At 38.2% G+C, this 24,422-nt stretch overlaps 4 protein-coding genes across 4 annotated transcripts; 3 read left to right on the forward strand and 1 right to left on the reverse strand.

Moving 5' to 3' along the window:
* Positions 1-392: 392 nt before the first annotated feature.
* On the reverse strand, positions 393-5,326 carry LOC116298610 (uncharacterized). Its single transcript, XM_031707130.2, has 3 exons — positions 5,029-5,326; positions 3,948-4,181; positions 393-2,176 (listed from the first exon to the last, which is right to left on the reverse strand). The coding sequence occupies exons 2-3, from the start codon at positions 4,031-4,033 to the stop codon at positions 1,300-1,302; spliced, it is 963 nt and encodes a 320-aa protein (XP_031562990.2). The 5' UTR covers positions 4,034-4,181; positions 5,029-5,326; the 3' UTR covers positions 393-1,299.
* Positions 5,327-8,810: 3,484 nt separating this feature from the next.
* On the forward strand, positions 8,811-12,938 carry LOC116298584 (deoxyribose-phosphate aldolase). The gene is made up of 4 exons (XM_031707103.2): positions 8,811-9,292; positions 10,986-11,326; positions 12,241-12,428; positions 12,580-12,938. Exons 1-4 carry the CDS (start codon positions 8,890-8,892, stop codon positions 12,611-12,613), a joined length of 966 nt encoding a protein of 321 aa, XP_031562963.1. The 5' UTR covers positions 8,811-8,889; the 3' UTR covers positions 12,614-12,938.
* A 1,345-nt stretch (positions 12,939-14,283) lies between these two features.
* On the forward strand, positions 14,284-17,552 carry LOC116298593 (cystinosin homolog). The gene is made up of 2 exons (XM_031707114.2): positions 14,284-14,821; positions 16,153-17,552. Exons 1-2 carry the CDS (start codon positions 14,333-14,335, stop codon positions 16,543-16,545), a joined length of 882 nt encoding a protein of 293 aa, XP_031562974.1. The 5' UTR covers positions 14,284-14,332; the 3' UTR covers positions 16,546-17,552.
* A 225-nt stretch (positions 17,553-17,777) lies between these two features.
* Positions 17,778-24,179, forward strand: LOC116298564 (uncharacterized). Its single transcript, XM_031707080.2, has 2 exons — positions 17,778-18,569; positions 20,281-24,179. The coding sequence occupies exon 2, from the start codon at positions 20,311-20,313 to the stop codon at positions 23,716-23,718; it is 3,408 nt and encodes a 1,135-aa protein (XP_031562940.2). The 5' UTR covers positions 17,778-18,569; positions 20,281-20,310; the 3' UTR covers positions 23,719-24,179.
* The last annotated feature ends 243 nt before the right edge of the window (positions 24,180-24,422 follow it).

Below are 24,422 nucleotides of genomic sequence, written 5' to 3' on the forward strand. Positions count from 1 at the left end.
CCTCATTATCTTAAGCCGTCGCCTAAACTTCTTCCTCCATGTTCCTTCCCCTTATTTCTGTCGGCGCTCCTCCCTCCCTCCCTCCCTCCATTCATCCCCCTTCCACCATCCATCCACTCTCCCTCTCTCCCTCCCTCCCTCCCTCCCTCCCTCCCTCACTCACTCCACCATGCATCCATTCATGCATCCATGCATCCATACATCCATCCATGCATCCATTTATCCCTCCCTCCCTCCCTCCCTCCATCCACCATCCATCCATCCACCCTCCCTCCATCCATTTACCTTCCTCCCTCCCTCCCCGTCCGATCTCCTCTCAACCCCTTCTTGCCTTCTCAGTTACTGCTCTGCTCCTTCCCAAACAAATTCCAATATAATCTAAAAGCTTCAAATATATTCTCAACTCTTCCACGCTTTTAATTTCAGTTGATTATGATGCAGTTTTATATAATTAAGGAAACAAAAATTAACCAAAGAACTAGTGAAGCGTGATGGGCGCACAGCTCAAAACTCATGATGTACTCCAAAATTTCATTTCGAATTGTAAAGTAAAATGTATGTGGGTTTTTTTACTTTTCTTCAGTATCCTTATTATCCTAGATTCTAAATCCTAACTATAGTTCTATAGTAAATATATACAGCTATTTCAAAAGAACGTTCTGCGAAGGTTATAATTGTTGCAGAATTTTGTTTACGAAGATTGAAATATGTATTGAAATTGAAATGTCAGCACAGCTCTGAGAAAATATGCAGGAAAAACGTGCAGACAAAGTTTGGTTAAATTCCATATCGTTGTCGGACCTATCGCCGGCAGATTGGATTCACATCAATCTCCATCACCCATAGTACATTAAGGGCTTGGTATATCTTCTGCAACAAAACTTTTACCAACCTTTTTCAAAATAACTTTATCTGCTTTCTAAGATAACTTTGTAAAGCTCCAAACATTGACTTAAAGGTCAAGATATCGTACAAACTTTTTTGCCTTCTCTTATATTTATTGCTGACCAAAACTTTGCTTGCGAACTACTTCCAACCATGATCTAGAAACGACGTCACTTCAAAACTGACTGTCATGAAGATTGTAAAAAATGACCACGAAAACACAAAAACATGCCTGGCAATGAAATAAAAATATTGGATATTGTGTCACTATTATAAGCAACATTTTTTTTTCCATTTGATGGCATGGAACTCCAAAATTTCAAGAGGAATAGTGATAACTCAGTTTTGCAAATTTTCTCAATTCTGACTGGCTATAAAAAACTCTCAGCTCAGCTGGTTCAAAACGGCTATCCGTTACGTAACAACAGGGAGCGACACCTTTTCTCGCGACGATGTTATAGCTTTTTGTTCTCTTCCCATGACGACTACCGGCGCATTATATTGTTTTCTATAAAGTCGAGGAAGCTGTTCTCTTATTTCTATAAATGCTGCTTCCCCTCGTGTGGGCAGAGATCGTGCCTCTCGTGGTTTAAACTGGTGGCGCTCGGTGAAGAACGTCTTTCCTCTGTAGAATCTTGGGTAAAAACCTGGCAAACGGGATTGATGTTCACTTGGAGAAGGCAGAGAGGGCATTCTTTGCACAGAGCTTATACGCACTAGTGGTAATCTTTTTTCTTCTTTTTTGGCCATTTTCATCTGGTTTTGAAAGTGCGCCAAATATTTGCATATCGGCAACAGGTCATATCGTTTCCCGTTCCTCACCCCCTTAGTACTAGTGTCTTTGGACCTCTGGCTTTTTTCGTAAGGAGTCTCGAAGGAGTTTGGATTCGTTCCTTTCACAAGAATAGGGCTTGTCCTTTGTGCTGTTTGTACACGATTCTGTATAGAATTCTCCACCCAAGACGTTTTGTGTTTCACCATGTGGGATAGGATATTTGTTCTTGACGTCACACCCGGCGAGTACCCGATAACGTTTTCACCATACAAACGTTCAGATTGCACGTCGTCATCATCAAGGCACGTGCTTATTGGTGTCATGTGACTCGTCATCTGACTATGGTATGCGCCTAGGTGACGTATGACGTCACCTGGGATGTACGCATGCTCAAACCGTGGACTATCTGTAGGCTCCTTGGTTGGGCTGACGCTGTTTGAGTAGAGGTCTTCAGATCGTATCTCGGGGGTTCCAGTTGGTTTCACAAATGAAACGATGACTTTGTTCAGCGGTTTGCTACGGAGAGTAAAGATATGGATATATTCAACCCTGATGTCATCTTTACAAGATAATAACAAGGATTGTAAGAATCTCGATTCATTAGCGGGGCAGAAGAACATACATGCACCTTTAGGGTCTCAGGTTTGATTCCTGGACTCGACATGACAATTGAGTAGGATTTGTTAGGCCTCTCCTTTGATGAAGGGGGTTTTCTCCAGGTTCTCTATTTTTCCTAACTGGAGAACTGTCTACAAGTTAAATTTGCCAATTCGAGCTAGCAGTAGTCTCCCACAGCCGCTTTCAGTGTCGTCACGCAACGCTTTCTCCCCTGGGGAGAAAGCGTTGCGTGACGACACTGAAAGCGGCTGTGGGGGAGACTAAGCTAGCAGTACCGTGATTTGATCAGCCTAGAGGTTGTTTTGGAAATATTAAAAATATTTGAAGTCTTATTGTCAAGCTGTCAACTAGGGGGGAGGGGGGTATTTCAACAGTGGTTAGGGTATGGTAGGGTCTGTAGGTAGCCTAGGTAAGCAGATGTAGTAAGGAAGCTGGTTAGGTAGGTAAGGTATGAGTAAGAAGGTATCTAATAGATGAAACGTAGGTAGAAAAGTGGATGTGTTGCAACAGACGGATACTATAGTTGGTCAGGGTGGGTAGGTGGTTGATTAGGTGGTTAGCTGGCCTGTTTGGTAACTAGACGTTTATACGAAGCAGCCGATAGGTATTCACAGCGTATGACCACGTTTAATGAGCTATGCACGGGCTTTGCGCTGCCAAACCAGTGATTACTAGAGATATTTTCTCTGCAACTTGTCTTGCAACGGAATGTTGCATGGAACATTGCAGAGCGTAACCTGCAGCGTTTTTTTGGGGGAAAATGTTGGGAACCGTGCAAACACTCGTGGAACTTGTGTCAAGTTGCAGAGAAAGTTGCAGAGAAAGTTGCAGAGAAAGTTGCAGAGAAAGTTGCAGAGAAAATGTATGCGTGTAATCGCACCCCCCTAGTAAAACCAGCCGGCTTCGCATCAAAATGTCGGTATAACGTGAAAAACACAACTTTTGCGCGTTGCGCCGTAAAGAAAGTAAGTATATGGGTAGTTATCAATGTAACTACTCGTATCAAGAAAGATTTTTAGCAAATCTAGGAGTATATTGATTGAACAAGTTATAATAGCGTACAAGACAACCTTGATAAAATATTCATTTTCTAAAACAACCAACTTTCCGTGAATTTCAAATCAGTTACGGTAAAAGTGTTGGCAAAAGTTTGTCGTCAACAAAGAGAATTGAGAGAACGATCGCGACTGCTCAGAAAACAAGCGATTGAGTTTGACAGTTTTACAGTACGCATGAATCAAATACAGGAAAACACAATCAAAACATTAGAACAATGAACCCGAAGATTAGACAAACATATCGTTATTATAGGTAATTTTAGTCAACACTTTTAAAAAACTTTAAAACAATGCATAAAAATTGAGTTTTGTTTTTTAGTATTGATTCAGTTAAGAAGCATCACCACTTCCAGTTTAAAAACAACAGTTGTAGAAAAAGTAAAAACCTGCGCATTTGTTTTGAAAACCTGTCTCGTATTCCGTAGAGTTTGGAAGACTTTTACATGAAACGGTTCATGAAAAGACACATTATTTTGTTTTCAAAAGAAAGCTCGTATTTTTGTTAAGCTTTTTAAAGGTCTTTTAGAAAGTGTTGCTTTCTTCTTAAATGAGTAAAATAAGATTTTTTGGACTCAAAGGCTGCTTGGAAATGGCATTGTGATAAGACTAACCTTTTGTCAACAAACGACTTTGTTGGACGCCAAACTTCCTCGGGTTCGGTCTGAATTCTCGGACACAGGCTACTTTTTAGAGCCATATTGGCTCAGATACTTCCAGCATTCGTAATAAAAATCGAATACTTCTAGAACTCCTTGACAAAGATAACTTAAGATCTATTACATCTGTGGTTGGTGAGCAGACAGGCCTTCTCCATGGTTACTGAGTTCCGGCTGGACTTAATTGGCCTATAGGAATTAAATAAAACTAGTATTATAATTGAAATTGTGACACTTTTTTGAAGTCCGACTGCATCTATAATGAAATACTGTCTACAGTTGAAAAACTTTGACAAAACCTCTTTCTAAGAATAGCAAAGGTCTAGTGAACTTGTCTGGAGAAACTAAGTGTTTGGTAAACTTTGTTGACATAGTGGTTCAGTTTTGCCTTTGGTTTTTATACCGCGTTAATAACGAGTGCAAAAGTTAATTGAATAGTTTTTATTGAGTTCCCATCACTGTGTTTGAATAAAGGGGATTAATGATTTCAATAAAAAAACTGTTTGATCAACACTGAAGTGGTCAATATTCACAGATTAAAGATTATATGGGCTTAGTAAAGGCGGTGTTGTGCATAATGAACGTCTAATATTACTTTGCTACCACGGCATGGCATCGTAGTTCAATTTTTTCGAACCCTGAAACAACGTCTGGGCTCCTTTGGGTTAAGTCAAAGCATGGCCAACTCACAGATCAAACCCTAAAACAACCTCTGGACTGATCTAAGTCAGGGCATTGCTAACTCACAGATTGAACCCTGAAACAACAACTGGATTGATCTAAGTCAGAGCATGGCTAACTCACAAATCAAACCCTGAAACAACCTCTGTTTTGATCTAAGTCAGGGCACGGCTAACTCACAGCGAATTGAACCCTGAAACAACCTCCTGGGCTGATCTAAGTCAGGGCACGGCTAACTCCCAGAACAAACCCTGAAACAACCTCTGTGTTGATCTAAGTCAGGGCACGGCTAACTCACAGATCAAACCCTGAAACAACCTCTGTTTTGATCTAAGTCAGGGCATGGCTAACTTACAAATTGAACCCTGAAACAACCTCTGGGTTGATCATAGAATAATTGACGAAATGCATCCATTAAACCAATGACACCAAGCGACCTAGCTGCTTGTCCAATTCAGTAAATTCTCGCACACTGCACCATCACCCGTAAGGCACAGTCTGATCTCAACGCGTGATTTTCTCAGTCAACCGAATATTTTTTTACCAGTGATTCGCTGTCATGGCAACTGACGTTTTTTGTGATTGCCGCTGCAAAGACCTTTTTTGCCCAAACGCAGACCTAGGAGGGCTTGTGAAAGTTTTAAAAACTTTTTTGATTCATTAGCTATAATTTGTTTCACTTAAAATTACTTTAAAAGCCAAAACATAATTTATTGCAGAAGCTTGATTTTTTAAAAGTATAATTATTGAGGTATATCTCTATAGAGGTTTTGCACCATCACGTGCCCACACCCATAATACTGCTTGGGCTTCCTGTGGTTTGATGGCAAAACAATAAAATTCCTCCTCTCTTGGGAATTGAATTCTCTTCTCATTGTGAAACGATTGTATTGTTCCTGCCATCTAACATGGCTGCCATCACGTGATGGTGCAAAACCTCTATCGTGGATTGTGATTGGATGGAAATGCAGTTTCGCGCCGTTTCTAATTGGTCATTTCAACTTGGTCGACTACAAATACCCTTCCTTTCTGACATCTTAATAAATCTCACTTAATCAGCTGTTAACGTTTTTCATTTTATATCAATTTGTAAAAGGTCTTTCCTTAAGCCATTCTTGATAATCCCCTTCTTTTATCCTTGGCAGCAAAGCACTTTTTGTCCTCGTGCAGTCACAGTTTCGATGCAACGTCAAAACTCTACTGTTAGAAATTCCCCGCATAGGAAGCGGCTCCGTTAAGCGGGTAGCCCGCGGGCAAAAGCCGTATGGTCTCTTCATTTGATCATATTCTAAGTATGGAAAAACACTGTTTACTTCACTGTTAAATCTTGTTCTAATTTCAAGTCCATTGCAATCAAAACATAATCGATCATCTTTCATTACCTCGCAGAAAATCCTTTTCTTCATACCTTGACAAAGTTGATCCCTAGAACAAGCGGAACTAAAACACGGAGTGGCTCTTTTCTCCTCATAGTTTCTTGATTTACCAACCTTGCGTGGTAAACGATAAAACATTCCTGGCTTAAATTCTGGCGAAGGAAGAGCTTCGTAGACCACATCTGGTGATATTGTTTCTATTTTCAGTCTTCGTAAAAATGTGCCTTGAAAAGGACCGCTTTGCCCTCGCATTTCGTAAGTTGAAAATTTCGAATTCCTTCTAGGAATCGACCGAGGAAATTCATTGTGTTGTTTCCATTCAGATAATAATTTTCGCAAAGAGACGTCTTCTGTTTTTCTTTCCGGCTTTATTCCAAAACTCACAATCTCTTGTTTGTTGGAAAGAATATCCATGTTTTTGAATGAAGCTTTGGATTCAAATACACAGAATAGTATAGTAACCTAGTATAATCTTGGATGCTACTAAGGCAAACGTTCAGCCAGAAACAGGCTGCCTTATCACGAATTGTCAAGAGAAACGAATAAGTGAACAAGCACACCTGCTCTATGCATGACTAATTTACAATTCAAATGAGAACCTCGGATATGCCTCATATTTATAATGGTAATTGAACTGAGTGGAGTGCAATTTGGTCTGAAATCAAACGCGCGATTACAAAATCGCACGACCGCGTAGCGGGAGTGCGATTTGTAATTGCAATTTTGATTTCAGACCAAAATTGCACGACACTCAGTTCAATTACCACTTTATTATATCCATTTTGAAATCTTTTTTGAAAAAGACGTTTTTTCCAGTTAAACCGATATGACTTACAATCTATAAGCAGTTGATTCAAACATGCTGTCAAGAGAACTTGTTTATACTGATCGAGCAATGATTCTCATTTTGAAAACCAACACTTTCAATCCAAAACTAAAATGAATTTATATAGGACCAAAAGGCATTACATGTATTAAGAATCGTTTACTTACATTAAATAGCAAAACAATCCTGCCCAAAAGGGTTGTAATGAACTGGCTGTTGTCCATACAGCCAATGCTCACTGCTTGTGTTTTTACGATTTCTGTTCAACATGTTAAGATCACACTTGTGCCGAGAAAACAACAAAAATCAAAGGTTGTTTAGTCCTTCGGTTGTCCTTAAGAAGTCACGTAGCTCAGCAAAAATCTTCTTCTTAAGAAAAACTTCTTTTAATGACTGTATTTTCGTCGATGTGTTGTTATGCTTTAAGCCTTACAGATTGAAAGGAAACCACTTTCCACGATCAATCGCCAAGAAGTCACATTCAAAAGATGCCGATTGCATTTTCCCCCACTGCTTTTCGCTGTAATATCTTCAACTTACTTAAGCAGTTACTTTACAAAGATGCTTTTGACAATTAAGTGATCAGTTGGTCTTTTTAAGTCCTTTTTATGGCTTTTTCAGTCTTTTTTTACGACTTTTGACGGTAAAATCGTTCTTCAGAAAAATTTTTTTGAGCGGCGTGGCTCTTTTTTTTTCGCAAGAAGCGTTGAGCCCAACACTCAGATGGATTCCTTGATATAATTGGCTAGAAAATGACATGTCTCTCTTGTGATTGGTTCATATCAGTTGATGTGCAAAATCGTGCAATTTAGAGCTCAAAATCGTGCGATTTATGCTGAAATCACTGCTGCAGGGAACCAATCAGATTGCAGGATTTGGTAGTGATTTCAAAATGGATGTAATAAAGTTGGGTATATTTGCATATTAAGCAATTTATCAAGTTTTTTTTTACTTTGCAAATTTAAATGGGCTGATTTTGTTTTCTTTATTTCTTTTTTTTCTTTTTTCTTTTTTTTTTTTTTTTTTTTTTTTTTTTTTTTTTTTTTTTTTTTAAACATTTTCAAATCAATGAATCTTTTTTTTTTTCAAGCATGACTTATTAGCCTTTTGCCACGGGACTGGAACCAAGTTTCTCTAATCATTGTCATTATATTAAATCAGTTTCAGTTTCAAGAAAGAGCAATAATTTAAAATTTGATTGAGTTTAATTAATTAAACTTAAACGAAATTATAGTATTTTTAAAATTACTAAACATACAGTGAATGCTGGACACCATCTATTTCTTTTGTAATTTTGGCAGGAATTGAATGCTTGTAATTTTTTTCCATTTTTCACACTTTGTGTGTGTGTGTGTGTGTGTGTGTGTGTGTGTGTGTGTGTGTGAGTGCGTGTGTGTGTTTGTGAGTGTGTGTGTGTGTGTGTGTGTGTGCACGTGTATGTGTGTGAGTGTGTGTGTGTGTGTGTATATACGTGTGTGTGTGTGTGTGTGTGTGTGTGTGTGTGTGTGTGTATGTGTGTGTGTGTGTGTGTGTGTGTGTGTGTGTGTGTGTGTGTGTGTGTGTGTGTGTGTGTGCATTATTTCAGGATTGTGCCCATTACATTGTTCGTATAAACTCCCCCCTCCCCCTCTGCGCATAATATCCAAGAATTAAAGGAAGAATAGAAAGTTTTGAAATCAAAGCGATTTTTTTTAACTTAAAAAATGCCTCAGAGATTGGTTTAGCACATGCTTTCAAATATTCCTCACTGGAATTAATAAAAAATAAATAAAATAAAATTCATTTTCAAAAACTAATTCGATAATTTGAGCAGGCGTTCCAAGCACCAGTATCGGATTTCATTTCTTCGGCTCGTGTTCGCCTTTGGAGGAACAGTTTCCGAATAAATATCGACTTAAAGAAGAACAAAATCAATTTTTCCGAGAGGTTTCCGAGATATTACCGAAACACGTGGCGAACAAAACGAAGGGTTCTCGAGTTGCAAAACAGACCAAGATTTATTAGATTTGCAATAATGTCTTCACATGTAATTCGCAATCCAGGCTTTCCACTTAATTTAACATGGGTTGAAAATTCAAGGGTTAATTTTCCCGCCGTAAAAAGGCGATCTGAGACATTAAAGACACGAAGGTCAGTCAAAAAACAATGGCAGGCAGCATGGCTCTTGCGAGCTGTGTCTTGCATCGATCTCACTACACTCGCTGGAGACGATACGAGTACAAATGTCAGTCGGTTGTGTTTTAAAGCGCAAAATCCTATCCGTAAAGACCTGTTGGTTGAGATGGGAATGGCTGACCGAGGGATTACTACAGGTGCTGTGTGTATCTATTTATCAAGAGTTGATGATGCTGTACATACGCTCAGAAATCTTAATTCCAAGATTCCGGTTGCATCGGTTGCAGCTGGCTTCCCTGCAGGTAGGTAGTATTAGTAGTATTAGTAACACTTTATTTAAAAAGGGAACCGTAATTACATAAAACTGTACTCTCCCTTACGGCCCTAACAAAAATATAGAGATATATTACAATAATAAAAGGTAATTAAACAAAAAAATACAAACATCGTAAAAGATAATAAATTAGAGGGTAAAATTTGATAAAAAATTACAAATATGTATAATATATTAAACGTATTCAAGCTTTCTAGAAGGCTTGGACCAAGACATACATGCAGGCGTGCACCACCACGAAAAGTGGAAACAAGGTGCATGTGCATTGTAACCCGATCCAAGCCTTCCTGAAACATATGATGTAAATACAAATATGAATATGAAATTATTGTATGACAAGTCGGCAAAGTGTCCAGGTTTTTGGGAGGTTTTGGACCAAGACACATGGCAACATGCACCACCATGGAAAAAAACATTGTTCCAGGGGCCACCAGGCCATGTGCAACAAGCTAATCCAAGCCCTCTTGAACACATATGATGTAATTATAATATGAATGATTGTATAAATTAAGTAATTATTATTCGTAAATTATTATTATGACGAGCAAAAGATATCAAAGATACCGGGAAAATGTTTAATAAATACGTAATACTTTAAAATTAGTATAAGATTTTATAATGGAAGAAAAAAATGTCTTTCAAGTGTTCTTAATACTTGAGGCTGGATTAATGTTCAGCTTATTTAGAAGATTAATTGAGTTGTAGAAAAATGTTCTTTTTAAGCTATTATAGTTCGAGGTTTAGGTAATCTATATATGAAAGAGTTTTTAGTGTTATGACTGTGGGAGAACTTGAAAGTGTCCAGTTTGTCAATGAGATATTGAGGAGCCAGCTTAGCATGAATTTTCACTAGAGAAGCAGTGCAAGTCGTTGGGCCAGACAGAGTTTATGAATAGGGTACCATCCAAGTTTACAAAAAAGTTATATTATTTTTTGCACTCTACCATCATAGGTTTGATACTGGCATTAAATAACAGAATCCGGTGTTTAGTTGATAGATATCTCTTGATTCGAGAAAACATAGTGATCCTACTGAGTAGTTTTTCCTGCATATTTTCAGTATGAACAGACCAAGAGAGGTTTGGGTCAATGTCTACACCAAGCAGATGCTTAAAGCTACTTGAAATAAGTAATATACTGAAGCATAAAAATGTACAATGTGAAATTTGTACAATGATTTTAAACATCAAAATGCAGTTGTCTATGGGGGTGGGGGGTAGGGTGGATGAGTAGTAGTGTTAATGTAATGTGGACTAATACGGCCCTATTAGGGGGTACCCATGTTCTGCATCTGAATTTCACAACTGCCTATGTTGCAATTTTAAAATGTTCTTTTGTCGCTGTCAGAATTTTACTACTCACAGGGCCTAAGTATAGCGCACTTTCTGTGATTCATTAGAGCAGCCTCTCATTTGTCACTAATTTGTTGCTCTCGTGTTGCCCTTTCAAGGCCATGTCACTTGTCACTAATAGAAAATTTTTTATTTTCTCCTTCCCTCTACTGAATCTTTAGCTCAAACTCATAAAACTGGTTACCAACTTAACACAGGCTGGTATAAAGAAAAAATTCTTGACAAATGGCTATCCACTGAGTATGCATGCAAGCTGCTCTCCAAATTGATTTAATAGTGTAAATAAAGTTTTTGAATCTTTATTTTAAGGTCAAACACCAATGAAACAGAGAATAGAAGAAATAGAAGCTGCAGTTGCTGCAGGAGCAAAAGAGATTGACATCGTCATCACCAGAAGTCATGTTTTGTCTGGCAACTGGCAAGCACTCTACGAAGAGATTCTTGCAATGAGAAAAGCTTGTGGAGAAGCACATTTGAAGACAATTTTAGCGACGGGAGAATGTGGTTCACTTACCAATGTTTACAAGGCAAGTCTGGTTGCTATGATGGCTGGTTCTGATTTCATCAAAACTTCGACTGGAAAGGAGACTGTAAATGCAACATTTCCGGTTGCCTTGGTGATGGTTAGAGCTATTAGAGACTATTATCAGGTAGGTTGGTTTGTAGAGTGATAAAAAAATGAATAGCTGTTATTTTTAATATTTATATTAGCCACAAAGAGTTATCTAACATATTTGGTTGTCTGATTCTTAGTCCCTTACCACAGACACTATTCATAGAGAATTGAGGGTTGCATGATGCCACTTATAGCAGGCTGTCAAATAGACAGTTTTCTCTAGGTTGCGTGCGCATCCAATCTTGAGAAGCCAGTTTTAAACTTAAAGAGGAGAATAATCAATTTTATGAATTCTTATTGAAAACAAGTACATAGAAATGTATGATAATTCTTATTATAAAGCTAGTGTGCTGGTGTCGTGGCCCATCAAGTTCCTTAAATTTGGATGTGGACGCAACCTTGGGAAAGCAGTCTATTCTAAGATTGAAGAATTAGAATTTAGAATTAGTTGATTTGACAAAGCTCTGGAGAAAACTACAGGACCCAGAGAAAAAACTCTCGTTATAAGGAAGAACAAAGAACCAAGAAGTATGTTTGCTTCTTTTAGCATAAAGTTTAGTTGTGAATGGCTATTACAGAATAGCTGGTTTTGCTTGTTTGGATGACAAAAATTACTCCCATATTTTGATGTCAAGCAATTGCCACCAAATTGTGTACACTATGCCTTTTTTGTGGTGTAACAATGTTTTTCCGATTCAGCATACTGACAAACCTCCAGAGGTTTCATTTTCTTTTGTTTTTAACTCTTTGGAAAATTCATGAGTATCCCAAAAGATACGAAAGGAATAACGATAATATCCCGAAGAGTTTCAAAACAATAGCTGTTCATTCCCCTAGAGGTTTGTCACGTTCAATTGGGAGAACATTGTCACACCACAAATAAGGTCTGTTGAAGTGAAGCTGGACTTCTTTGTTTAACATTAACATTCCTCTTGGATGATTTCATAGCGTACTGGACATAGAGTTGGCTTTAAGCCTGCGGGAGGAATCAGAAGTGCTAAAGATGCTCTGACCTGGCTCTCATTAATGAAAGAAGAGCTGGGTGATGCGTGGACTCACCCTAATCTATTCCGCATTGGTGCTAGCTCATTGCTTGGGGACATAGAAAGACAGTTATTTCATCATGTTATGGGAAGGTAAAAATTGAAATAGATTACACCATTCTCACATCCAATGCATACCACTGTTTTTGAATACATTTTTTGTAAATGTCAAAAGTACATTATTGCATTGAGGTTCATTTTACAATCAACACAATTCACCAAATTTTGCTTTTGTTTCCATCAGGTATGCAGCTGCTCATGAACTGCCCATGGCATGACAACCTTGATCTCAAGATGCATGAAACATTCTACAAAACCAAACTAAATATTTTTTGAAATTGTCACAGAAATGTGTTAAGGTGGATTCCAATTTACTGTAATCTTCACTACATAGGGATATAGAGCGAAAGCATTTAACCCATGAAATAAAAAATACTAGTCAACGTGTAATAGTCAAATAGACACAAAAGAAAACAATGGAATCATGGTCTACTAAAGTGTATTAGTCTAATATCTATTTCACGGGTTTAATGACTTCATTCTAGTGTATTGTAAACAAATAATCAAAGTTAAAAACAGTAAATCTTTTTTGCTGTAAAAAAACGTTCTTTCAAATTTATTCATACCCTGAAACAACCTCTGGGCTACTCTAAGTCAGGGCATGGCAAACTCACAGATTGAACCCTGAAACAACCTCTGGGCTGATGTAAGGCTGCGTTCACAATGTATGGCAGAGATGGGGGGGACAGGTGAAATTGAGGGGGGAGGGCAGGGAGCCACTAACCCACAGATCGAATCATAATTTAGCATGTTAGTTTTTTGTGGAGAAAGGAAAACCAGAGCACCCAGAGAAAACCCCTCAAGTCAAGAGAATCACCTAACAAACTCTACTCACATGTGATGATGAGTTAAGTAATATTGAACCTGTGACTCCAGAGGTGAGAGGCAAGTTCATTACCTCTGCCACCATTATTTCTTCAAACTAGGTATACTGAGTTTTTTTTGTTTGCAAGCAAAGGCCATTTTACTTGTCTGAGACTCAGCTGTGGGCTGTTATAAATTGAAAGCAGATAAATAAATCAAAGGGTGGTTGTTCAAAACAAAACTTGTTTTAAACTCAAAAGTATTGTCTAGAGCTAGAGATAGTCCCTAGAACTAATCAGAGATAAATTCAAAGAATGAAATAGGAGTGTAATGGTGTACTGCTTGCCACTTAGTTCAGACACTCCTTTGACTGGTCTACTTTTGTTGGGCTGCCTGTGGTCAGAGTGGTCAAAGGAGGGGCCAGAGTCTGGACTTCTTGCCTTTCAGCAGTGCAAGTAGAGTTGTTTGATGGTTCTCTCCAATGGTTCAAGGTTCTCCAATTTTCCTCAATAAAAATTCCAACTAATCCAATTTAATTATAAATTTTACAGCTTCTCAGCTTCTTAATCCCATATTGGTAACTGTCCAATTATTTTCTTAATTGGACAGGTCTTGTTGATATGGGATTGATTAGGCAGCTATATGATTACTAGGTAATGGGATTTCATGCTCCCCAATCAAGAAATAATTAGACTCGAAAAATTCCTCTGACTGCGCATGCCAAATAGGACTCGGCCTACAGCCTCATCCAATTTTGTCAGTCCTCTGAATTTTCCTCGTCCAATTATTTCTTAATTGGACAGCATGGAGTCCTATTACATGTACAAATTCCAATTATTGTAGCAAATAAGGAACCATTCTGTCAAGATCCCACTTAGGCTAAATCTCATTATTTTAATATTTATCAACTAGAGTGCACGCACTAAAACCGTAAATTAGTATTTGTTTCACGGATTTAGTGTGAACACTATTGTAGCTACAATCAAAAATTGTTTTCAAACTTATTTCCGGTTTTATTCACTTCCGCCAAATGTACCTCCGGTCTTACTCATTTCTGCTATTAAATTCTCAAGTACATCAATCACTTCACTATACGCACGTGTTGTTTCAAGTAGTGCTTTGAAGTAGATATCATGGCTTTGGAAAATGGCCTCTCAGTGATCGCTGATGTAGTAGGATGGGGCTATTTCTTGGCATGGACAATATCTTTTTATCCGCAAATTTACGAAAACTGTCGCCGTAAGAGTGTAATTGGATATTCCTTCGACATGGTGGCGTACTTCTTGCTCAGCTACTTAACATATCTCGTCTACAATGCTGTTGTATACTTCGATATTCAAATCCAACAAGAAATGATCGGAAAAACCCACGAATCTAACCCTGTAAAGCTGACCGATGTAGTGTTTGCTCTCGTCGCCTTCGTTTGCACCGCAATTCAGGGCCTACAATGTTTTTTCTTCGAGCGTGGGTCGCAGAAAGTCCATATCTCTACATGGGTCGTCTGTTGTCTTGCTCTGCTCGCACTAGGCGCACTTTCGCTGTTTGCTGCTTTCAAACTCCTCTCCTGGGTGCTTGTGTTACAATATTGTGGATACCTTAAACTTGCTGTGTCGTTTGGAACGGTAAGTGACTCTTAATTATATTTTGAATTTGTCGATAATTGTGTTTATTTAAAAAAGATAGATTATCTTCTCGCTTCACTATTTCAGAATTTCATCTCGCACGGCAAGAAAGGTCAATTAGTTTAGACTAATGTTTCGTCATTTAGTTTCTCATTTGTTTAAATTTATTATTTTTCAAATAACTGGACTGTATCAATTTTCTCCCAGCTAGCCGTAGACTTACTCAAAGTCTCGCTCGCTAATGATTTTTCCGTTGCAAAATGAGAGAAAATAGACCCTTTTAGATTGTCTTGATTACAGACTCATTTACTCAGGCTTAGCCTAGATTTTGTGAAGAATATTCACGTTTTCCAGTCAAGGTCTGTCAAGTTTCAAAGTGTTCGTATTGTTGAAGTTGTGCATTATTTATACAGGTGCATGTTACGTCATTGCCGCCATCGCAAAGCATTCCTAGCTTCTCTTGTTAAAACAACCAAGATGGCGGCTGTTTCATTGTTATTCCGTCAATCTCAAGGGATTTTGAGTTACGTGGCTGCACACACTGTGACAGCCCTTTGTTCCAAGATCTTCCAAGTAACAACTTCTTTTATCCCGGCTTTATTAGCTTTATGATCCACACTTGATTTCCGCGTCATTTTCCCCCCGAGACTACTAATTTTGCTATTTTGTGCGGCGCAAAACTTCATGTAACCCGAAGATGCAGACACACGATTAATGCAGACAGCGCATCCAACGTTGCATTAAAAATGCTGTTTAAATTGTGGGGTGTCTTACGCTGTGATGTTGCATGCGACGTTGCAGAAGTAGAAATTTACCATCTGAAAATGCGCAAAGCATACTTGCTAGGCCTTGCTGTACGAAAAGTTATCCGGACAAGGTGTTTACACGGTACCGGCCAATTTGTTATCCGCGCAAGCTAGTCTAAAATTCTATCTAAATTTTGCTGGCCCAAACTGTGCGACTGAATTTTTAATAGACCTTCTCGGCTCTGACGTAATGTTGTCCCATTTCAGACCACGTGTCATTCCCTAGAGTATCATATCTTTGTTTAATGGTTGCACATGAGAAGAAACACGAATATGGATACAACTCAAACAAAGAATATTATTCTCAAGGGAGTGACACGTGGTCTGAAACGGACCACATTACGCTCGAGCGCTCCAGAGCCGAGGAGGTCTATTTGTCTGGATAGCACAGCGTCTATCATACACACATGTGAACTGAACGCATAAACTTACGACTTTTTGACCATCCGATACTGTGTAAACGAACGCAGCCTTATAGTAACTTTCTTAACCCTCATTTAGTCCATTTTTTAAAATCCCTTCTAGTATACTCCACAAGTATGGCTAAATTACCATCGCAAATCCACAGAAGGTTTCCACATTGGAGGTGTATTGCTAGACTTTAGCGGTGGTGTTCTAAGCCTTCTCCAAATGAACATTTACTGCATCATCGAGCACAGCAACAAACAATTTACAGGAAATATTCCAAAAATGGCTCTGTCAGTTGTTACTCTAATATTTAATATTATCCTAATAAGTCAGCATTACGTAATTTACATGGGGAATCCATTACCTGAACTACGTCCACAGCTAACCGAAGAAAAGCACCAGTTAATTGCAAGTGGTGGTAGATCTAATATAAATATATATCATTCCATTAATGTGGATGCAAATGATGGCACATCCAATGCTGGGTCCATCAGTGTTTCAAAATGTTAGATTAGAGAGGATACTAGATTCTGATATTATTAATTTATGGGGGAAAATTGTAGAAATAAGGCTTTTCAAAAGGCGTATTGCAAAGAGACTTAGTTGTAAAATGTTGAAATATAAAGACCACTCGAATACTATGAGGATGACTTCATCAGGGATGAAGTATGCATCCAAGTTTAGATGAAGACATAGAGCTTCATCAAGGGCATAATCAACCCTAATGATCTTTGACTAACGTGCCTGTCTTTGCCTTGGCACGCAATATCCAACGTGTGGGAGCTTCTATTGAATCTGGTAGCGCATGCCCGTGACGTCAAATCTCTATCGAAGTATAAAAATCCATGTTCGTGACGTGTATGGTGGCTCCAGTTGAACCAAAATCTTATAAATTGTTCATGAGTGTTTTAAGCAGTTCAAAAAACTCGTAGATCGTGTTTTATCAGGTATAAAAGCACTCGGCTACGCCTCGTGCTTTTATACCTGATAAAACACTCCTACTCGTTTTTTAAACACTACATATACATATATTTAAACAAGTCATTAATAATTCATGAAGGAAACACAATAGAAATCATGACCATGAAGGAGGTTTTATATCTGATACAGATTCGTCTTCATTTGCATAAACTTTAACTTGGATTTTCTCTATCAAACTTGGTTCATTTCGTAAAGAATTCAATACAATATGAGAACATACATCATGAAATTTTTAAACTCGCAGATCGTGTTTTATCGGGTCTAAAACCATTCGGCTGCGCCTCGTGTTTTAAACCCGGGGGGTACTCCCCTATATTTGCTATACAGGTATGTGCCACCCTATAGGGTATGGTTTTTCGGCTTTTGGGTCTGGGGTAGGGTATCATTTTTTGACATTTTGTCTGGGATAGGGTATCATTTTAGTCTGGGATAGGGTTAACGATTTGGTCATTTTTGTCTGGCGAATAGGCTACGCTTTCTGCCGACACAAAAACAATAAAAATGTTAGTAAATATTGATTGCAATCGATTGTAAAACCGTATTTTCCGTCTTTTAGTCTGGGATAGGATGTGCAATTCTTAGTTTTAGTCTGGGGTAGAGTATGTAAAATCAAAATTTGAGGTCTGGGATAGGGTCAGGGTTTTGAGGTCCTGGCGGCACACCCCTACCCAAGTTGGGGTGGTAGTAGCCCCCCCCCCCCCCCCCCCGGGGGTTTTAAACACTCCTGCTCGTTTATTAACGGAGGCAATAAGCCATATACATCCCGAGGGATGTATAGGCTTATTGCCGACGTTCGAGGTAATTTAGTATTTTATTTATCAATTGAGAAGGTTTTCTGTCAAATGTTGCTCATTATAAATGCGAACGGTCTATATATAGTTATTAACCGGGTTTATAACTATATATTGACCTCGCATTTATAATGAGGGTTATAACAAAAATAAAGCCTTGTGAATAACAAAGAAAACCGTGTCAATTGAGAAATAACAGTACATAGAAGATTTCGCGCGAACTCGAATGGAATGCCACATCGATGTTGTTAGAAAATAATCGGGCACAGTTTCCCCATTCCGACCTTCCGGAAAAAAACATATACACCTATTTCAAAAAACTTTGACAGCGAGATCTGATATGGGCAGATAAAAGTAATTTATCATGTTCCAATCTAAAGGGAAAATTGTTACTTATGAATTTTAAACATAAAAACTTAACAGACGCGGAGTGGTTTCCAGCTTCTCGATTGTTCTCCCAACATCCCAAACGTTTTGATCAGAGTATCAAACACGGAAAACTGTTTTAAATTTGTGTTATTCACAATGATTTAATTATTCTTTTTCTTTTTCTTTTTCTTTTCTTTTTTTTTTTCTTTTTGTTTACTTACGGTTAATTATTAATTCGTGAAAGAACTGCCACGTAATGTAATTCAATACTCTATTTGCACACGTGCTATCAGCATTGAAGGATTTACATCTACGCTATCTAGAACTCTGCTCTATTTTTCTTCGCAACAAATCGATAGCTTCTACTTAGAAAAGCTACCAAGGCACACCAAAGTAAGTGACCTTAATTGATAATAGTTAGTTAATATTCAAGTGAAATTTCTATCGATTATTCGTCACTATCGTGTAATAATTTTAGATCATTTATTCGTGTTTGTAATCTTGACGTCCGATAGTAGCGTTGTAACGCCACATATTGTAATTTAGACTATATTAACAAATTATATTGTAACCTAGGATTTTCTGTACCTATTCTAGTTCGAACCACGCTACAATAGCGCAGCGCACTGATTCTAAAAATAGCTTAAAGATTCGGACAAACATTGCATTCTCTTTAACCGCTACGAGGATTATACGAACCGATTTTATTATTTTTACTTAAAGTTACAATAATAACCCATGTAAACTAAAATCAACTGCGATCGGCTGTGAAAATTATCTGCTGAAAGTAAACTTGTAAGTTTGTTTGTCCGAATTTCGCCTTTGTCTTCGTTTTTATGACGTCACGGCTGCGCTGCGCTATTACACAACCTATTCAACTATGGTTAAAATACATCTATCGTGCGTTCGAACCGTGCTGGTCTTATAATCTTTATTCTCGACTATCTATCCCATGTAATCGTGGATTACAATTTGTTTTATAAAATAACAAACGCGTGAAAAGATGGAAGAAACCCAAAGCCTAAGTAAAGTCTCCCTACGTGCCGTCGTTTTCAAACTGACCAATGAGCGCGCGCGATAGATTAAAATCTGACAGTTGCAATACTCGCGTGGGCTAAAATGTCGATAGTGTGTTTTGATACTCTCATCAAACCACAGGGAACCCGGCTATATTTTTTTGCTTCTTTTAGAAAAGTAACTTTGCTCTTTGTGGGTTTCCTGTGTTGTGATCGGTTTCCTATTACATAAGATGTAATCAGATCTGTGCTGTGATCAGATCGGCGCTGTAAACTGATAGACGATTAAATTCAAATTAATAACCGTTGGTAACGCACTCTCTTCTTTTGACTGCTTATACTAGAAAGTGCGTTACACACCACAGGCAACCCAAAAGAAACAAAACACCAACGGTTATTGATTTAAATTTAATCGGCTATCAGTTTACAGCGCCGATCTGATCACAGCGCAGGTATATGTAAAAGGAAACCGATCACAACACAGGAAACCCACAAAGAGCAAAGTTACTTTTCTAAAAAAGCAAAAAGAATATAGCCGGGTTCCCTGTGATCAAACATGGTTTTTGACCAATCATAGCGTGCGTAGTATCCCAATTATTTTATAAGTAACAGATCAAAAATGTTTTTTGATCCGCACAATCCAGTTAGCCAAAGTCCAGTTCATTCCACCAATGCGTAGTCCCTGATTTTTCAAAAATAAAAAAATCACTCAAAATTCAGAATTTAGAGGTTGGGTGTGTTTTTGCTCCACGTTAAGATTATCCGCTATACCCCTTCAAAAGCTGAAAATTCAATGAAAACGTTTTTTGGTGATTCAAGATCTTAAGTATTAGCATTGACCAAATAGAACACTCACTAATAGACCTTGGTAACACATGAAAGTCTCATGAGTCCTAAAGTGTTTGACTTTCGACAAATGGCCCAACAAGAAGATAGGCAATATTGTTATATTTTACATAATTCGTAACTTATTATTTATGTATTCGACAAAATGTTTTTCTTGTATTTCAATTTAAACATTTTTCTTCTTCATGCATTCTTTTGTTTGCTTGTTTATATTATCAATTTATCATTCTGTTTGATGTTAGATGAATGTTGAATAACAAGTAAAGCTGAAGATGAATATGTTCAAGAAGACTACTTTTGTAAGGTTTTGCTTTGCGTCGACCTACATGTTGCCAGAGGAACTTGGACTGTCAACTGAACAGCTGATTTGTCTGTACAAAGAATGCATAGAGATGGCTAAACACTGTAATGATATAAGTACCATGATGAATTCATGCGTGCAGTTTGTATTGCATAGCAACAGCATAGGTAGACATGCTGATTCACTGAGGTGTCTGAAGGAAATATTACCGTTAGCTGTAACAATACCAAGTTCTGAGTTGATAGTTCATAAATATTTGTCCTTCACATATGGGGAGCTCAAAGAGTTTGACAACGTTGTCTTTTACGCCAAGAAATGGATCGAAATTGCTCAAACTATAGACGATAAAGAAAACGAAATGTATGGGCATTATGAAATGGGAAATGCATTTTCATTCTTAGCTCGTTATGATGATGCTATTGAATGTGGCAACAAATGTCTTAAAATTGGCCAAAAAATCGATAGCACAAAAGGCGAGATGATGGCATACGACTGTATAAGGGTTGCATATAAATTAATGCAGAAATATGATGACACTATTCATTATGCCCACAAGCTCCTTGATTACTCCATGAAAAACAACGATCGTGAGACTATGAAGACTGCATATTTAGAGCTAGGAAGAGCACATCTTGCCTTGAATCACTATCAAGATGCCACAAACTTTGGACAGAAATGCATTGACATAGCAAGGGAAATAGAAGACAGATGTGGTGAAGTCTGGGCTTACCTACTAATGGGGCTGATATATAACGCTCTTTCCGAATACGACAATGCAATTATCTATTGCAAGAAGTGTATTGAGCTCGCAGTAACTATTGGCGATAAATACGCAGGGCCTCATGCTTACAGCTTACTTGGAAGGGTATATTATTCTTTGGGAAAATACGATGATGCCATTTTCAGCTGCAATAAGTGTCTTCACAATGACAAAGAAGATAATCAAGAAAAAGCTGCTGACGCTATTGCGTATCTGTCTTTGGGAATGGTCAAACAGTCTTTGGAGAAATACGAAGAAGCCATTCAGAATTTCAAGCAATGCATCGATATCGTGAACTGTATTGGCTGCGAAAAGAATGCGGGGGTAAGAGCGTGTTTGTATCTAGGAAAGATATTTCAGACCCTGGAACAGCACAATGATTCAGTGCGATACAATAAGAAATGTATCGAAATGGCACAAGAAACTGGCGAGAAAATGATTGAAGCACAAGCATGTCTAAGTCTTTTGCTTTTATATCTGACATCAGATGATGAGAATAGCATCGATAATGCTATCCAATACGGTAAGAAATGCCTAGACATCTCTCAAGCTACTGAAGACAGAAAAACTGAGATGGACGGACATTTTCTTCTCGCTCAAGCATATATGGGCTCGTCGCAGTTGAATGAAGTGTCTTTGAGTATAGATGCAGGAATAGCGATTGCTACAGGGCTTGGAGACAAAGAGGCTGAAGCAAACTTCAAAGTAATTCGTTCTAGTCTTTATGCAAGTGTGGGTTTGCGTGAGAAAGCGAATGCTTGCGATTTACCCTCAGTAAAGGAATTATTAGAGGTACCAACATCTTCTGAAAATGAGCTCTTACAGGATCGTGATCAAGCGGTGGAGACAAGAAATAAAACGAAGAAACACAAGGCTTCCATCAGGCTATACAATTTTTATCTTTCCAAAAAAGATTATCAAAAAACAATCAATTGCCTTGAACAGTTAAAGGAGATGGACTTGGATCGTTCTGTGAACTTGTTCTGTCTCACAGAAATCGGAAACTTGTATCAGTTGATGGGTCAGAATGACATGGCTTTACGCTGTTTCAAAGAAGGGCTACCTATTGCCAAGTCTTGTTCTCATAATATGGTTCGATCCAGATTCTATTATAGTATTGGTAAATTATTGTTTTTGTTTAAAGAAGAACTGAACTTGGCAGAACATTATCTAAGAGAAGCTATACGATGCTTTGAAGCGATCTTTACGACACTTGGTAGTCGTGATGAATTTAAGATCTCAATTTTTGACCAATATATTCATAGTTATAAACTATTGGCAATACTGTTAATCAACGGCAAACAGATCACGGAAGCGCTTTTAGTGCTAGATCGTTGTCGTGCAAGAGCATTGAAAGATCTTATGATTTCAAACTTCAAGATGGAACAAAAGGAGAGCAATGATGAACACGTAGAGTACAGCGATGCTTTGTCTCTGGTCTCAAGAAATGACTTCAGCATTGCCTTTTACTCACTTTGTTTTGATGCTTTTCTGAAGTTTTTTATTGGAGGGGAGACAAATTCGCATTATTCAAGTTGTCCTAATCATTCCCTACAGATATACGTCGATAGGATGTTTGACGAAATGGGTGTTCGTGATGTGGTTGACTGTGAGGATAGGTGCTTGGACAAAGAAGAAGGTATTCAAAAAGAACCAGAAAAAAACGAGGAAAAAAACGAGGAATTTAAACAACCAACAGCATCACTGCTTAACCTCAGTTCTAACAGAGGAGAATCTAATGAGAATAGTGCTGAAACCAAGGGATCTACTTTAGAAGATATATTTGTTATCTTAGAATGTGATAGAATACTATCGATGAAGCAAGACGAGGTTGTTATTATTCCAGATGGTCCCTTATATGAAGTGCCTTTTCCCGCCTTACAAGATCCTCGCACGGGAAAGTATTTGTCAGAGACAAAGCGCATTAGACTTGCTCCTTCACTGGCAACCTTAAAGCATCTTGAAGACTTCCCAACAGACCGATTCAGCGATGCCAAGCCTTTGATTATTGGTGATCCTTTAGTTGGGAAAGTTATGATGAATGGAGCAGAACTGGATATTGGACGTTTGCCAGGTGCACAAGCAGAAGCAATCGTAATAGCTAATAAACTTGGTGTTAAGCCACTAATAGGCGAAGCAGCCACAAAGGTGGTTGTCCTAGAGAAACTACAAAAGGGGGTATCTGTTGTTCACATTGCTGCACATGGTATCCTATCAAAAGCTACCATCGTACTTGCACCTTCTCCTGAGGTAAGAGCAACAAAGATCCCAGATGAAGAAGATTACATGCTGACCATGGCTGATGTACAGCAGGCTCAAGTACGTGCACAGTTAGTTGTGTTAAGCTGCTGTCACAGTGGACGTGGTGAAATCAGAGCTGAAGGAGTAGTTGGCATGTGTCGAGCCTTTCTAGCGTCAGGTGCTCGTGCAGTGGTAGCGTCTCTGTGGGCCATCGATGACGATGCAACATTCGAGTTCATGGAAAAATTCTATCTTAGTTTAAAAGATGTAAAGAGTGCGAGTGCTAGTTTACATCAAGCGATGAATGGAATGAGAAACACTTCCGGCTACAGCAAACCAAAGTACTGGGCACCATTCTTTCTCATACTGTTCATGTGACTTTGCCATCACGTGAGTGATGCATACTCTTGGTGCATAGGTTGTCCTTCTGATTATGCAGGTCATTTATTGTCAGAACTAACTTCAGTCAGTTGTATTGAGAGACAATGTTTTTCAAGAGCAAATATGTAAATAAATCAGGAAGACACACTTCTAGTAATATTAAGTAACATTCAGTCGACCAACGTACATTAAGTTTTTTTTTTTTTTTTCGTATAGCACTTCAACCATATATGCATGATACTACGAACCGAGTTCTCTAATAGTACAGGTGGTAAATAGGAACTAAGTAGGCCGATTTATTAAATAACATTAGTTATTATAAAAATACTTTAGTATAATAGACTTAAATATAGAGTTTCGCGCGCTGTGATTGGTTGAGCGACCAGTGATTCTGAGACGATAATCACTGCTCGAGCGGTGATTATGAGGTTTCCCAAAGTTTGCCAGAGCATAAGTAATGGACGGAAAAAGCGCGATTGCAAGTTTACAGCAAGCGCTGAAAGAAATGAGGAACTCTTTCAGCTACAGCAAACCAAAGTACTGGGCACCATTCTTTCTCATGGGTGATGACGTCACAACCAAATGTTAAGGATTGCTGAAACTGAGCATAATGATGGCATTTTTAAAATCTCATTAAAATGACAAGAATTGCCTTTTTTACGTTCAGAAGACAAATGATATATTTTCTGCTGCTCATATCC

Source organism: Actinia tenebrosa, unplaced genomic scaffold (genome assembly GCF_029948245.1).
Source record: "Actinia tenebrosa isolate PJP-AT-01 unplaced genomic scaffold, QUT_ActTen_1.0 PGA_scaffold16__25_contigs__length_10494907, whole genome shotgun sequence".
NCBI lineage: Eukaryota > Metazoa > Cnidaria > Anthozoa > Actiniaria > Actiniidae > Actinia > Actinia tenebrosa.

What these genes read in the sequence shown, in the direction of transcription:
- LOC116298610 (XM_031707130.2), bottom strand. Translation starts at nt 4,033, where the DNA reads ATGGCTCTAAAAAGTAGCCTGTGTCCGAGAATTCAGACCGAACCCGAG. An exon ending in AAGTCGTTTGTTGACAAAAG is followed by an intron (nt 2,177 to 3,947) that starts GTTAGTCTTATC and finishes TACTCTCCGTAG; the next exon opens with CAAACCGCTGAACAAAGTCA.
- LOC116298584 (XM_031707103.2), top strand. Translation starts at nt 8,890, where the DNA reads ATGTCTTCACATGTAATTCGCAATCCAGGCTTTCCACTTAATTTAACA. An exon ending in TGCAGCTGGCTTCCCTGCAG is followed by an intron (nt 9,293 to 10,985) that starts GTAGGTAGTATT and finishes CTTTATTTTAAG; the next exon opens with GTCAAACACCAATGAAACAG. An exon ending in CTATTAGAGACTATTATCAG is followed by an intron (nt 11,327 to 12,240) that starts GTAGGTTGGTTT and finishes ATGATTTCATAG; the next exon opens with CGTACTGGACATAGAGTTGG.
- LOC116298593 (XM_031707114.2), top strand. Translation starts at nt 14,333, where the DNA reads ATGGCTTTGGAAAATGGCCTCTCAGTGATCGCTGATGTAGTAGGATGG. An exon ending in TTGCTGTGTCGTTTGGAACG is followed by an intron (nt 14,822 to 16,152) that starts GTAAGTGACTCT and finishes AATCCCTTCTAG; the next exon opens with TATACTCCACAAGTATGGCT.
- LOC116298564 (XM_031707080.2), top strand. Translation starts at nt 20,311, where the DNA reads ATGAATATGTTCAAGAAGACTACTTTTGTAAGGTTTTGCTTTGCGTCG.